This window comes from Mastigoproctus giganteus, chromosome 1 (genome assembly GCF_048544385.1).
Source record: "Mastigoproctus giganteus isolate SK-2022 chromosome 1, ASM4854438v1, whole genome shotgun sequence".
NCBI classification, from domain to species: Eukaryota; Metazoa; Arthropoda; class Arachnida; order Uropygi; family Thelyphonidae; genus Mastigoproctus; species Mastigoproctus giganteus.
In genome coordinates, this window is record NC_143575.1 from 31,250,432 (window position 1) to 31,266,301 (window position 15,870).

General features: G+C 36.0%; 1 protein-coding gene across 1 annotated transcript in view; it reads left to right on the forward strand.

The window, feature by feature from the left end:
- Nucleotides 1-15,870, forward strand: part of Cdk5 (Cyclin-dependent kinase 5) — a 166,600-nt gene that overhangs the window by 32,764 nt on the left and 117,966 nt on the right. Inside the window, exons 3-5 of the mRNA XM_090379424.1 lie at nt 5,382-5,449; nt 8,000-8,117; nt 10,865-10,960. Of these exons, the coding sequence (XP_090235550.1) occupies nt 5,382-5,449; nt 8,000-8,117; nt 10,865-10,960 (282 nt within the window). The remainder of the gene's footprint in view (nt 1-5,381; nt 5,450-7,999; nt 8,118-10,864; nt 10,961-15,870) is intronic.

Here is a 15,870-nt window from a genome sequence, read left to right on the forward strand (position 1 = left end):
GCAGCAGCATAGTGTCAGTAGTGTCCTTGACAACCCTGCCAACCTTTGTATCGTCTGCAAACTTGGACATTAAGCTTGATATACCATCATCAATATCATTTATAAATACAGAAAACAATAATGGACCCAACACTGAGCCCTGAGGGACTCCACTAATAACATTAGTCCACGATGAGCAGTGTCCATTGATTACCACTCTCTGTCTTCTCCCCCTCAACCACCCCTTTATCCATAGCAGCAATTTGCCTCCAATGTCACACTGCTCCAATTTGTGTATCAGTCTTCCATGTGCAACAGTATCAAAAGCCTTTCTAAGATCCAAGTATATAATATCAAAGTTATTCCCTGCATCCAGTTCTTTTGTGACTGCATCATAGTATCCAAACAAGTTGGTCAGGCAAGACTTCCCCTTAACAAAACCATGCTGTGTCTGAGCTATAACTGAAGTCTTGTCTAAATGATCCTGCAGTGCTTCTTTAACCAGTGCCTCCATTAATTTTCCTGGAACAGAAGTTAAGCTCACAGGTCTATAATTACTTGTGTCAGCCTTTGATCCTCCTTTGTGAATTGGGGTCACATTTGCACATTTCCAGTCTATGGGTACCTCCCCTGAGTCCAAGGAAGCTCTCATAATTATGGCTAAGGGTTTGCTTACTTCCTTTGCTGCCTCCTTTAATATAACTGGATAGATCCCATCCACCCCGGGTGCCTTTCTTGTGTTTATCTTCAACAGTTTCTCCTCCACTTTACTCCCAGTTATTTCAAGATTCTGTAGCTTACTGCTAGAGTTGAATACACCTCTGGCATTCCCCTTGCTGAATAACTCCTCATGTGTGAATGTTGATGCAAAATATTCATTTAGTTTGTTAGCTACCTGAGCAGGATCATCAACAGTTGACCCATCAATATCAAGTGGACCAATCTGATTCATCCCCTTCCTTCTAGAGTTTACATAAGTAAAGAACTCTTTGCTGTTTTTCTTTGCATCCCTTGCCAAGGATTTCTTGTAATCTGCCTTCGCCTGCCTAACCTCCTTTGTAACTTGGTTGCATATCAACTTGTATCTATCATAGGCTTCTGTGTCATGTGTTAATTTGTAAGTATCCCATGCATTTTTCTTCTCTGCCATATGCCTCATTAGTTCATCTGACATCCATTTTGGCCTAAATCTTGAACAGTATTTCTTAGTTGGTATGTAAAGCCTAGTAGCTTCCAAGATAAGTTCTTTGAATCCTTCCCATTTTGAATTTGCTGTTGGTAACATCATCAGTTGGTCCCATTGTATAGAATTTAAATACTGTCTCAGTCCATCGTAGTCGCCTTTACGGAAGCGATAACCCTTCCCTTTACCCCTAATGGTAGTTACCTCTTTACCCCTAATGGTAGTTACCCCTCCTTTGTGAATTGGGGTCACATTTGCACATTTCCAGTCTATGGGTACCTCCCCTGAGTCCAAGGAAGCTCTCATAATTATGGCTAAGGGTTTGCTTACTTCCTTTGCTGCCTCCTTTAATATAACTGGATAGATCCCATCCACCCCGGGTGCCTTTCTTGTGTTTATCTTCAACAGTTTCTCCTCCACTTTACTCCCAGTTATTTCAAGATTCTGTAGCTTACTGCTAGAGTTGAATACACCTCTGGCATTCCCCTTTCTGAATAACTCCTCATGTGTGAATGTCGATGCAAAATATTCATTTAGTTTGTTAGCTACCTGAGCAGGATCATCAACAGTTGACCCATCAATATCAAGTGGACCAATCTGATTCATCCCCTTCCTTCTAGAGTTTACATAAGTAAAGAACTCTTTGCTGTTTTTCTTTGCATCCCTTGCCAAGGATTTCTTGTAATCTGCCTTCGCCTGCCTAACCTCCTTTGTAACTTGGTTGCATATCAACTTGTATCTATCATAGGCTTCTGTGTCATGTGTTAATTTGTAAGTATCCCATGCATTTTTCTTCTCTGCCATATGCCTCATTAGTTCATCTGACATCCATTTTGGCCTAAATCTTGAACAGTATTTCTTAGTTGGTATGTAAAGCCTAGTAGCTTCCAAGATAAGTTCTTTGAATGCTTCCCATTTTGAATTTGCTGTTGGTAACATCATCAGTTGGTCCCATTGTATAGAATTTAAATACTGTCTCAGTCCATCGTAGTCGCCTTTACGGAAGCAATAACCCTTCCCTTTACCCCTAATGGTAGTTACCTCTTTGAGTAAATCCCACTTCAGCACACTGTGATCACTGCCACCTAGTGGTTCATTTATCTGCAGATTCTTAATGCATGAAGAATCACTGCTGATAATCAAATCAAGAGTATTCCTCCCTCTAGTTGCCTCCCAAACATGCTGATGTAGAAAACAATCATCCAATAAATCCACAAAAGCCCTGCTAGTGTGTGAGTAACCAGCCCCCAAATTCCAGTCAATATCTGGGAAATTAAAATCTCCCATTATAAGACTCTCTGATTTACTGGCCCACTCTATTTCCCTGTACAGTTCCTTATTATACTCATCAGAGTCATTAGGCCTATAGCACACTCCTACTCTCAATTTTGATCTCCCAATGCTTATGTCACACCAAACTCACTCAACACTGCACTGTCCAGCGATGTCGACTGGCTTCACTTCCTTGGTTTTTAGGAAGTGAAGCCAGTCGACATCGCTGGACAGTGCAGTGTTGAGTCAGTTTGGTGTGACATAAGCAGGAAAGCTTACAAGAGCAATTTACAAAGCAAAGAATTGACACAATCTGACACAATCTGTTTGTTGAATCCCTTGCAACATGATAAAAAGAGTGAATTTGTATACTTTTAACAAAGCAGAACACTTAACAGCATTGTTTATAAACTATTTTGTGTTAATTATTCTGATAATAAATTATGTTTTCTTTTGATTGCTTTTGGATTTACTTTTAAAATTATTAGTTTCAATGATTAAGGAAGTTCATTTCATCATGAGTATTAAGACTGTGTTATAACTTTTAGTAGTCAAAATTCTGTGGCCTTTCTACCAAATACATTATACAGTTCTAGATCATAAGTATAGCATAGCTTAATTTTCAGCACTCACCTCATAATAATCTGCTTGGTTTGATGAAACTTATAACAGGTACATCGTAATCATAAAATTTTGGAAGTTTGAATTCCGATAAGTGGCTGTTTGTAACTTTAGTGTAATTATGAATTTAAAAATTTTAAAATATTACTAAATTATGAGTATAAAATGTGTTAAAATTTTCCTAAGAAAGGAATGTGCACATTCCATTCTATAATTGTCTTATTAAATTCAAGTATTAAAAATTAAAACGGGATAGAAGCTAATAGTTGCATATGAGTGACTTTCGAAAATGTCCTTTAGTGGTTTTATTTTATTTTTTAACACGTTTTATACTCATAATTTAGTAATTTTTTAAAATTTTTAAATTTATAATTACACTAAGTTACGAACAGCGACTTATTGGAATTTCAACTTCCAACATTTTATAATTACCATGTACCTGTTATAAGTTTCATCAAACCAAGCGGATTATTATGAGGTGAGCGCTGAAAATTAAGCTATACTATACTTATGATCTAGTCATTATATCATAGCACATAAAGAATCCTTAATATATGATTAGTCATTACACAGTTCTTAATTTACCTGGATATAATTCTGTAGTGATTTCAAGTGTGCAAGGTTTCAAATCTAAAAAAGCTAAAAATTTATTTTTTTTAATTAAAAAATAAAAATTAGTTTTTTTTTTATTTAACTGTTCCATTGCTCACACCCTAAATTGAAAAAGGTGCTAGTGTGTGATGTCTGTGAGACACCTTTTTTCTTATTGTTATAAAAATATAAATTTTTAGCTTTTTTAGACTTGAAAACAGTGTTCTATTAATTATACTTTGCTAAACTCATTTCCAAAATTTTGAATAAAATAAACGAGAGAAACCGATAATAATAATGGGCATAGCTACATAGCTATGCCCAACACTAGTAAAATCCCGAAAACCTATGGGGAAAAGATCAGAAAGTACACCGACATAAGACAGGAAGTGAAAGAAATGTGGCATATGGAACAAATAATGGCCATCGAAATCAATGTCAACCACTGGCATGGTGCCAAAAAGCCTCCATAAGAGCCTAGCAACAATAGGCCTCACAGTGAACACTTACATGGAACTCCAGAAAGCAACAGTCCTGAACACGTCAGGGAGTTCCTCGACCAATAATAGTAACCAGACATAACAACCATCCCACACACCTGGTACCAGTACCCATTGTGGAATAGGAAAAACCCATTAGGAGAAGAAAATATAATAATAATAAAAATTATTATTTTTATTATTATTGTTATAATTTGTTCTTGGGGAATGAGACCCCTACAAGTTTTACTGGGACCGCACCATTAAAACAGACAAGGTGATTTGGAAAAAATCAGGAAGTCCAGAGAGATGTGGCATATGGAACAAGTAATGACCATCCTGATTACTGTGTCAACCACCAGCCTGGTGCCAATGATCCTTCATAAGAATCTAGCAGCAATACACCTCTCAGAGAATACCTCCAAGGAATTCCAGAAAGCTGTGATCATAAACACCTCTAGGATAGTCAGAGTTCCTTGATCAATAATAGTAACTGGACTTAACAACCACCCCATTACCTGGTACCAGTACCCTTCACAGGATGGAAAAAAACCCATAAGAAGAAGAAAGAGATAATAATTTATTAGATATATTAGAATTTTCAGTCATTCATCTCCCGAATTGGAACAAAGATGCTGATGTGCTGTCTGGATGAAAAAAGTGAACATGTATATTTTTGTCAACTATCTGCATTTAGTTTCTGTGAAACATTGAATCAAAGCTCTACATCAAGAGTAGACAGCTCTTGCTGGCATCTTATATAGATACCATTGTGAGTATGGGAGTTGACTATACAAAATGTAGACGCTGTCACTCACCTAATGCAAAACAAAAATTTGATTTTTTACAATCACAGTATATTGAAATGAAAACAGAAAATACTGTATAATCATTTAGAAAAATATTGATGGACAAAAGATACATGGGTGGATTTGATTTTATTTTCAAATTTAATAAAAATAACAGAAAAAATTTTTTAAAAAAATTATATTGGTCAGACACCATGTAAGCACTGGAGGGTTAAAAGCAAAGATTGTTCAAAGTTAGGTCATTAATTTTTTATCATTTATAAATAGCGAAATAAACATTGAGGTTTGTATTGGTGACTTAACTTACACAGCAGTTATCTCTTGTAATTTATATTATCAAATGTAAGAAGTTGTTATTTGCATTGACATATTAATTTTTGTTGATATACCATTTCCTCAACAAGTTTAGTGTCATATTAATATCTTAATTTTTTTTCTTCTTTTTAGGGTGTTCCAAGTTCAGCCCTTAGGGAAATTTGTCTCCTTAAAGAATTGAAACATAAAAATATTGTAAGGTAAGAGCATTTTACACATGCTTTGCATTTTTATTTGCATATTTAACCCTTTGAGGTACTAGTCTTTCTGTTTTTTTTTTATTCCTTAATATCTCAGAACTGTGTTTTGATCTAGAGTGAAGTGCCCATAATTACTGAGACCTTCAGCATCTTTCAACAAACAATTAAACTAACACTTGGAAAGGTTGAGTTATCAAGAAATATTATGAAAAAGATTTTAGAGCATTGTTACATCTTATCTATTAGCTTAAGACTAAAAGTTACACTTAAAGGCTGTTATTATGGCAAAATATCCTGAAGGTATTCCTCAATCCTAACACTCACTGTCCAGACAGAGTTTTTTCCTCCTCATCTTGTTTTTTGAAATGTCTTGGAAAAAAAGTTTTTGTTACTAAAATTGTATAAACTTTCCTGTAGGAAATTGGTGATGCTTCATTGCATCTCAACTAATTAGATTGGAGGTGTAAAGAGTATATAGCCACCAGCTGTTAGGTTTAGATAAATATTGAATTACATCAAACAAAAATTGTTGGAGCAGTGTGGCATTAAGGGCAACTTACTGCTAAAGTAATGATTGAGTAGGAGAAGACAGAGTAGTTATCAATGGGCACTGCCCTTTGTGGACTAATCTTATTAGTTGAGTTCTACAGAATTCAATATTTGGCCCATTATTGTTTTCTATATTTATTAATGCCTAAGTTTTCAGATGATATGAAGGTTGGCAGGATAGTTAATGACAGTAATGAAGGTATGTTGGTGCAACTAGATGTAGAAAAATTTGGCAGATGGGTTGAGAAATGCCAATTGAAGTTTAACATTGACAAATGCTAGGTACTGCATATCGGTAGCAGTAATCCTAGAGTAACATACCAGTGTGGTACTACACTCAGGTTAGTGGAAAATGGAAGTGGACTTGGTGGTAATTGTGGTCAGATATGAAGTCCAGACAGTCTGACAGGACAGCTCATGAGCTTTTGTCAATGATATACAGATACACATATAAAGATACACATAAATATCAAATCAGTGACATGAACAATATTGTTTATTTAATCAAATGCCAACAAAACTGCAATGCATGCTACATTGGTAGCACCACCTCTAAATACGGCTCCACAACAACATCTAATACATGAGCGTATTATCATTACAATAGCTTTAGAACAGGACAATCAAACACAGAACTCACACTACATGTATAATTTATGTAGTGTGAGAATTTTTGAATGGCTTTGTATTTCTTAGTAGATAAAACCTAAATCTTAAATTTTTGTAAACATAAACAATATTGCATGTTCCTATTTAGTATTAGTAGGGGCAAATGAAGCAAGCAGGTAAGCTTATACAGCATCAGCCAAAACAAAATTATTGCACCTCATTTTTCCATTCCTGCTAATAATTTGTCTAATCCTTCCTTAAATTTATTTAAACAGCTGACTTCTACAACATCGGATGGAAGTTTGCTCCTGCAATCAATTACTCTCTGGCTGAAAGCAAATTTTCCACATCTATCCTGCAGCTATCCTTTTTCAGTTTATGTTCCCTTATATATGTGTCTGAGAAAGAGTAAGGATGCATTCAGCATTTAATTTACTGAATTCAGTTAAAGCCTTAAACACTTCAAACAGGTTTCCTCACAGATGCCTAGTTTCTGTGTGGTGCAATTTTCAGAACTGAAGTCTTTCATGGCAAGAATACCCTTTTATGTTCTTGACTAATCTTGCTGCTCTTCTCTACACCTGTTCCAATAGTCCCACATCCTAAAGTAAGGCTTCCAGACCTGTATGTGGTACTCAAAATGTGTTCTAGCTATGCTTTATATAATGGCATAATCACCTTCTTGTCCCTGCTAACAAAATTCATAATTCCTGTATATCATTACAGAACCCCATGGCCAAATGTTGTAATTCTAGAGGGTGGTCCATAAGTAAGGAAACATGTTTGACTACATGTAACAGTACTATTTTAAATATATATATTTTAATTAATGCTAGCACAGTAGAAAGGGCATCAGAACTTCAGCAGCAGTTGTGAAGTCCAATAGGAAATAGTTTACACTTATAATTATTTGGGAAGTAATTTATTTTGGTAGTTGAAAATTATTGGCTTAATTTGATGCATAGTTTTGTTATTTTACTAACCACCATATGCACATTAATTTTTATAATTTGATTCGATATGATCTTTATTTCCTTCTGTCATAAACTTCTGTAACAACCAACTGGTCGATAGATTGATTCACAAATGTTGGTTTTGCTGCACTTCCATAGTCTTTGCTCATAATATTTACTATTCTACGCTTACCTACAGTTATAAAATGCATTATTATAGTGGTTATAATTATTAAAGATAATTTATATTGAGATGTATTAAATTAGCCATTGAGATGTATTACAGTATTTTTTTACATGCATTTAGCCAAATCATTAGCTCCATTACTTTGGTTTTTAATTCACTCCGCATTTTTTCTGACTGTGCAATGAAAATAATTATTAATAATTAAAATGTGTAGTGTATCAAATGATTAATGAAGTTATAATTTCATTATAGATTACATGATGTATTACATAGTGAAAAAAAACTGACTCTTGTATTTGAACACTGTGATCAAGATTTGAAGAAATACTTTGACAGTTTAAATGGAGAAATTGATCCCGATGTAGTAAAGGTATAATTACTTTTAATTTTTTTCTCTAAGTTAAAATCAAATAGCAGCATTTGTTATATTATCAGCTATTTTCTGCTACATGTGAAATTACAGACATTGATTTCACATTACCATCTGCAATTTCCATTATAGAATAGTTTATAAACTGAGTAATAAATTATAACAAAAGAAGGTTTAGCTGTAATATGGGTAACAGTTCTATAGATTTATTATTTTTAAAATAACTATAAAAGTAGAATTGTTCATAATAACTACAGTTAAATATTAATATCGTTGATTGATTTATTTGAGAATGATAAAGCTTTTCATTTAATAAATATATATCTGCATTAGTAAGTCTGCATTAGTAATGAAGTATAACAGAGTCACTAAGTCTGATACAAAATAAATTTATTTCCAATAGAACATTTACGGGTGAAATTAAGCCTGAAAAAAAATTGTAGAAATTTGCAAGAGGTAAATCAAGAGAGTTCCATTTATAAAACATCATTACCATTTTAGACCTTAGTGGCTATAATCCATTTGAAATTTTGTATGAAAATTATATGCAGTTGTATAAGAAACAGTTATTTAAAAAATATATAAGAAATTGAATAAAACAGCATCAATATACTTTCACCTTCTTATGCATTTTTTCAGGTAATTGTTTCTTATGTGATATTTATGCAAGCTGTCATTTATACTGTTATTTATGTAGCCATGTATTAGTGTTTCATGCTAGTCAGAACAAGGCTTAGCCTTACAGCTTGTGGGGGGCCCTCAGTTCTTTACACTGAACGGCAGTTCCCCCACTGATGTCAAAATTTTTTGTCAAAACCATTTTAATACCATCCTCACTATTATTTGCTATGGAGGACTATTTTGTTCACATTTTTTTTCCTTTTTCCAAAAATTTTGTTTAAAATGAATGAATATACTGAATTTTTAGAAATTTTAGAAGTAGCCAAAGGCCATGGTAGAATAATGAATTACTAATTCCAAAAATTATTAAGTAATAACATAAAAACTTGATGATAAGAAAATCTGCACAGCTGATATTCTGATGTAACAACTTAAACTATATTTCTGTTATTATATTTGTCATGCTCTAAATAACTTTTTCCTGCAGATGCAGAGGAATTTTTAAAAATCATGCAATGGTCTGGGGTAGCCCTGTAATACCACCATGTTTCATCTGTATTAAAAATGTCTTTAGGATTATAAGTGATTAACACAATTTGCTAAGAGGTTTTCAGCCAGTTGTCAGCTGCAGAACTATTGAATCCTGTTTTTCTCTGTGAAGTTTTTTGAAACCAATATCATGCCTCTCCTTCCATCTTGTCCGCCATCCGTCAGTCACCTTAAACTCTTTGTGTATTTTTTCAGCAAATTATTAGCTTTTTGAAGAAGAATGCTAAGATTGATTGGTGCATTAAATGAGCTGGCCTGTTTGAACCAAATGAACAGAGCTTCATCTACTGCTTGACATTTCCCTTCATGCTTTCTTTTCTGGTTTCACTAATCACATTAGTGTTTAATATGTGATGTGATTTTAATAATTTTGATTAAGATGGTTGAGGCACTCCTAATTTTACTGCTGCTTCCCTTTGAGACATATTGCTTAAGTTTAATTTGTCATATGTTTCTGTAATTCATAACTTATCTTTTACACTCACATTCACTCTCTTGTTTTGTTCACTGACATTTTTTTTGGGTAGCAAAATTTTTTTTTTTTATGAAAACCCCAAACACGAAAGGTATCAAAACCTATAGTACTTAGTACCGTGCATGGGTTGAAGGAGAAGTATGGGGGGATGCCAGAAACTTTGCTCTAGAGACTAAACATGGGTTTCACCACTTCAAGCCTCCAATAAGCAAAGTGGTGGTATTTCACCGGTTGATGAAAGTCATCTACCACCTACTATTTTAAAACAGTAAAAAAAAAAAAAAAGCGTCAATCAATAACAAAGCACATGACATGCACAAATTGGAACTAAAATGACATGTGCAAGTGAGATACAGAATAAAAAGTTTAAATATAGAAATGAAGAGCAGATTCTGAAAATTTATTTGTTTTTTTATATGATTGAAGATTTCAGTGAAAAGGAAACACGTTTCACCATAATAACATGAAAACACAGAATTCCAGCTATTGGTATTATCACAAATGCAATAAGATTAAGTTTACTACTCGTTTATAACAGATTGTACAAAAACAAAGCCAAATAAACCAAAAATCGAAAATCGTTTTTATTGTTTTATGGTTATCACCTCCAGAAATGTGCTTTAGAAAAATATCACAGAGGTGTTCAAAATTGACTCTTATAACTGAAGATGTGATTCTAATAAACAATGAAAGAGTAGTGCATTTTACTGATTTGAATCGATTCTTTGAAATTTGATTCTATGAAGCAGCTGATTCTAATAACCAGCGATCACTATAAATAGCACTTGCTGTATATGCTTTTGGTCAGAAACAGACTTCTTTCCTTGCAATTTTGGTGGTTGACTCTTGGTAATGACAACAGGGTTATGCATTATGTGACAATATTGTTATCTATTTTTATTCATATATTTTATCTGTAATTTTTTTTTTTATATACCATGATTTCTTTCTTTCATTTACTCTTTTCCATATATTTCTCTACTCTTTTTCTATATCTCTTTGCTCTACTTATACTCTGAACTTATATAAATTGAAAATCCATTCTCAGTTTATCCTTTTAGTTCTTTAGATTTGAAAATAAATGAATATTCTCCTTTTTCAGTCCTTCATGTACCAGCTGCTTAGAGGGTTAGCATTTTGTCATAGCCATAATGTTCTGCATCGCGACCTGAAACCACAGAACCTTCTAATTAATAAGGTAAGTTCCGAAATGCTTTGTAGTTAATCTTCTGAGAATTTTTAATATTTCCTGTGGTCATTCAATTCATGCAGTCTACTCTTATAAGGGAAGTACAAATCATGGTATCTCCAGGTTGTTTTAAACTTTTGAGGATAAAGTATTTCTTTAATGAAACAAAATGATGAGCAATGTGACCTCATGTTCAGAAAACTGAGAAATTCAGGAGAGAAAGATTGCTTTACTGCTTATTAATATTTGTAATTCAGTTCTCAGTGTATAAGAGTTAAAGTGAAAGTTTATGTTTAGAGGTTGCAGATTCAGTCCCCACCTATGCTAAATATATATTTCTTCTAATTTTCTACACTTTTACATGTTTTCTACACATTTTTTTCTTTCCTTTGTATTATATCTATACTAATTTGTCATAACACAAAAGAATTGTGAACTATGTATTTTTAATTACTCAAAACTACAAATTCTGCTCCCAACCTCTATGGCACTATCCGTCCATGCTCTTAAATAACTATAACACCAATTGAAAACAAATACCAGGCCCTCTGGTCCCCCCCCCCATACACACATGCCGTGGCACATCTTGCAGTATTGTAGTTTTGCCACTGCATTTAATTTTAATTACTTATCAAAGGAATAAAATAGATAACCCATCAAGCACCCAGCTGCCTATCACAATGCTGGAGTTCACTCTCTTGCATCAGTCAACATGGCAGGATCAACAAAGGCAGAAGGTGTTGGTCCCACAGGAGGTACCTATTGTTGGTGACCATATTGTCAGAGAAATAGGATATATATTTTGCAAAAAGGACAGATGAAATAGGACCAAGGTGTGTTTGCTAGGAGCAAAAGTTAAGGCCACTTTATTAGGTACACCTACATAGTAGAGGGTTGAGCCTCCTTTAGCCTTCGAAACAGGCTGAATTCATCTAGGCATGGAATGAACAAGATGCTGAAAACATTGTGCAGAAATGGAGTACCATGCAGACATGAGTGTGTCACGTAGTTCCTTGAGATTCGACGGAGGTGTAGGCCTGCAGCGAACAGTCCTTTCCAGCTCATCCCAAAGATGTTCGATATGATTGAGATCTGTGGACTAAGCGGGCCATTGTCATGTTCCTGGAACCATTCCATAGTGTGCACCAGTGCATAATCCTGCTGGAAGTAACCATCTGACTGAGGATAAACTGTCAACATGAACAGATGCACTTGGTCAGCAACAATGTTTAGGTACGTGGCATTCAGATGTGAATCTATAGGTATCAATGGACCCGTGTGCCAAGAAAACATTCCCCACACCATAACACTGCCCCCCCACCATCTTGCACAGTAGTCGTCAGACATGACGGGTCCATGGATTCATGTTGTTTTCACCAAATTCTGAGCCTTCCATCCTCAGGACCCCTCAGACCAAGCAACTGTTTTCCAATCCTTGATAGCATTAGCATTAGTAGAGGCATTTGATACAAGAAAGCAAGCTTATGCAGCATCAGCCAAAAAAAAAAAAAAAAAAAAACCACTTCCACTTCACCCCTCTGTTCGTTCAAAATACCTGTCCAGCTGAGCCTTAAACTTATTTAGGCTATCAACTTCCACGAATTCTGATGGGATCCTCCCACTTGTTCAGAATACGAACCTACGGGGACATAAGTTCAAATTAAGAAAGGATAGATGTAGAATAGATGTGCGGAAATTTGCCTTTAGCCAGCGGGTGGTTAATTGCTGGAACAAACTTCCATCTGTCGTTGTGGAAGTTGATAGGTTAAATAAATTTAAGGAGGAACTGGACAGGCATTTGGAGGGTACAGTGTGATTTTTTTTTTTTTTTGGCTGATGCTGCATAAGCTCCTACACTTGCTTTCTTGCATCAAGTGCTACTACTACTACTACTACGACAAGGGATGGAAGTCTGTTCCACCAACCAACCACCCGCTGGCTAAAGGCAAATTTCCGCACGTCTATCCTACATCTGTCTTTCCTCAATTTGAATTTATGCCCTCTCAGGTGATTATTCTGAGCGAGAGGAAGAATCCTATCAGCATTGAGCATGCTCAAACCATTCAAGGCTTTATACACCTCTATCAGATCACATCGCTGGTGCCTAGTCTCCAGACACTGTAATTTGCAAAACTTAAGCCTTTCTTCATAAGAGCACCCCTTTGTTCCATTCACTAATCTTGTTGCCCTTCTCTGTACTCGTTCCAGCAGTTCTACATCCTTCTTGAAATGAGGCCTCCAGACCTGTATACAGTACTCTAGGTGTGGCCTGACCATTGCCTTATACAAGGGAATAATCACCTCCTTATCCCTGCTAGAAAAATTCCTATATATCATTGACAATACACCATGAGCTACTCTTGCAGCCCATCTGCACTGCTCAGAGAACTTCATATTTACCTGCACAACCACCCCCAAGTCCCTTTCATTCTCTACCACTGTCAGTGTAGTACCACAGAGTTGATACGTTGCTCTGGGGTTGCTGTTTCCCATGTGTAGTACTTTACATTTGTCAATGTTAAACTTCATTTGCCACCTCTCAGCCCATCTGCTCAACCTTTCCAGATTCTGTTGCAGCAGCATAGTGTCAGTAGTGTCCTTGACAACCCTGCCTACCTTTGTATCGTTTGCAAACTTCGACATTAAGCTTGATATACCCTCATCAATATCATTTATGAATACAGAAAACAATAATGGACCCAACACTGAGCCCTGTGGAACTCCACTAATAACATTAGTCCACGACGAGCAGTGTCCATTGATCACCACTCTCTGTCTTCTCCCCCTCAGCCACCCCTTTATCCACAGCAGCAATTTGCCTCCAATGCCACACTGCTCCAATTTGTGCAGCAGTCTTCCATGTGCAACAGTATCAAAAGCCTTTCTAAGATCCAAGTATATAATATCAAAGTTATTCCCTGCATCCAGTTCCTTTGTGACTGCATCATAGTATCTAATCAAATTGGTCAGGCAAGACTTACCCTTAACAAAACCATGCTGTGTCCGAGCTATAGCTGAATTCTTGTCTAAATGATCCTGCAGTGCTTCTTTAACCAGTGCCTCCATTAATTTTCCTGGAACAGAAGTTAAACTCACAGGTCTGTAATTACTTGTGTCAGCCTTTGATCCTCCTTTGTGAATTGGGGTGACATTTGCACATCTCCAGTCTGTGGGTACCTCCCCTGAGTCCAAGGAAGCTCTCATAATTATGGTTAAGGGTTTGCTTACTTCCTTTGCTGCCTCCTTTAATATAACTGGATAGATTCCATCCACCCCGTGTGCCTTTCTTGTGTTTATCTTCAACAATTTCTCTTCCACTTTTACTCTCAGTTATTACAAGATTCTCTAGCTTACTGCTAGAGTTGAATACACCTCTGGCTTTCCCCTCGCTAAATAACTCCTCATGGGTGAATGTCGATGCAAAATATTCATTTAGTTTGTTAGCTACCTGAGCAGGATCATCAACAGTTGACCCATCGATATCAAGTGGACCAATCTGATTCATCCCCTTCCTTCTAGAGTTTACATAAGTAAAGAACTCTTTGCTGTTTTTCTTTGCATCCCTAGCCAAAGATTTCTCGTAATCTGCCTTCGCCTGCCTAACCTCCTTTGTAACTTGGTTACAGATCAACTTGTATCTATCATAGGCTTCTGTGTCATGTATTAATTTGTATGTATCCCATGCATGTTTCTTCTCTGCCATATGCCTCATCAGTTCATCTGACATCCATTTAGGCCTAAACCTTGAACAATATTTCTTAGTTGGTATGTATAGCCTAGTAGCTTCCAAGATAAGTTCTTTGAATGCTTCCCATTTTGCATTTGCTGTTGGTAACATCATCAGTTGGTCCTACTGTATAGAATTTAAATACTGTCTCAGTCCATCGTAGTCGCCTTTACGAAAGCAATAACCCTTCCCTTTACCCCTAATGGTAGTTACCTCTTTGAGTAAATCCCACTTCAGCACACTGTGATCACTGCCACCTAGTGGTTCATTTATCTGCAGATTCTTAATGCATGAAGAATCACTGCTGGTAATCAAATCAAGAGTATTCTTCCCTCTAGTTGCCTCCTGAACATGCTGATGTAGAAAACAATCATCCAATAAATCCACTAAAGCCTTGCTAGTGTGTGAGTGACCAGCCCCCAAATTCCGGTCAATATCTGGGAAATTAAAATCTCCCATTATAAGACTCTCTGATTTACTGGCCCACTCTATTTCCCTGTACAGTATCTTATTATACTCATCAGAGTCATTAGGTCTATAGCACACTCCTACTCTCAATTTTGATCTCCCAGTGCTTATGTCACACCAAACTGACTCGACACTGCACTGTCCATCGATGTTGACTGGCTTCACTTCCTTGGATTTTATGTGATTCTTAACTAATAGCATAACCCCTCCTCCCTTCCTATCCAGTCTATCCTTTCTGTAGACATTGTACTCCCCAAATTCCAGTTCTGCATTCCTTATATCTGTGTGACACCACGTCTCTGATATCCCAACAATATCTGCCTTTGATGTTTTGAGCAATACCTCAAATTTATCAAATTTATTTACTAAACTCCTAGCATTGGTGTACACGCAAGTATACATGCACCTATTTCTTTTCTTAGCTACCCTAACACAACCCATGTGTTTACTTGTACCGCAATGACTCCCGGCAGTCTCTGAAATATCCTGCATATTGTTTTTCAGGCTTCTGCTCATTCCAATAGAAGCAGTGCAAGAATCTCTTTCATCTCTGCCAGTGGCTACTGTTAATCTATTCGTCTTTGTCTCCCCCCCCAAGCTAGCAGTTTTCCGACCCACCTAACACTGCCTCGATAGCATCAGCAAATATTCTTGCACCCCTTCTATTTAAGTGTATCCCATCCCTGTAGAAGCAATCTCTCCTGTTAACAAGTACAGTCCAGGC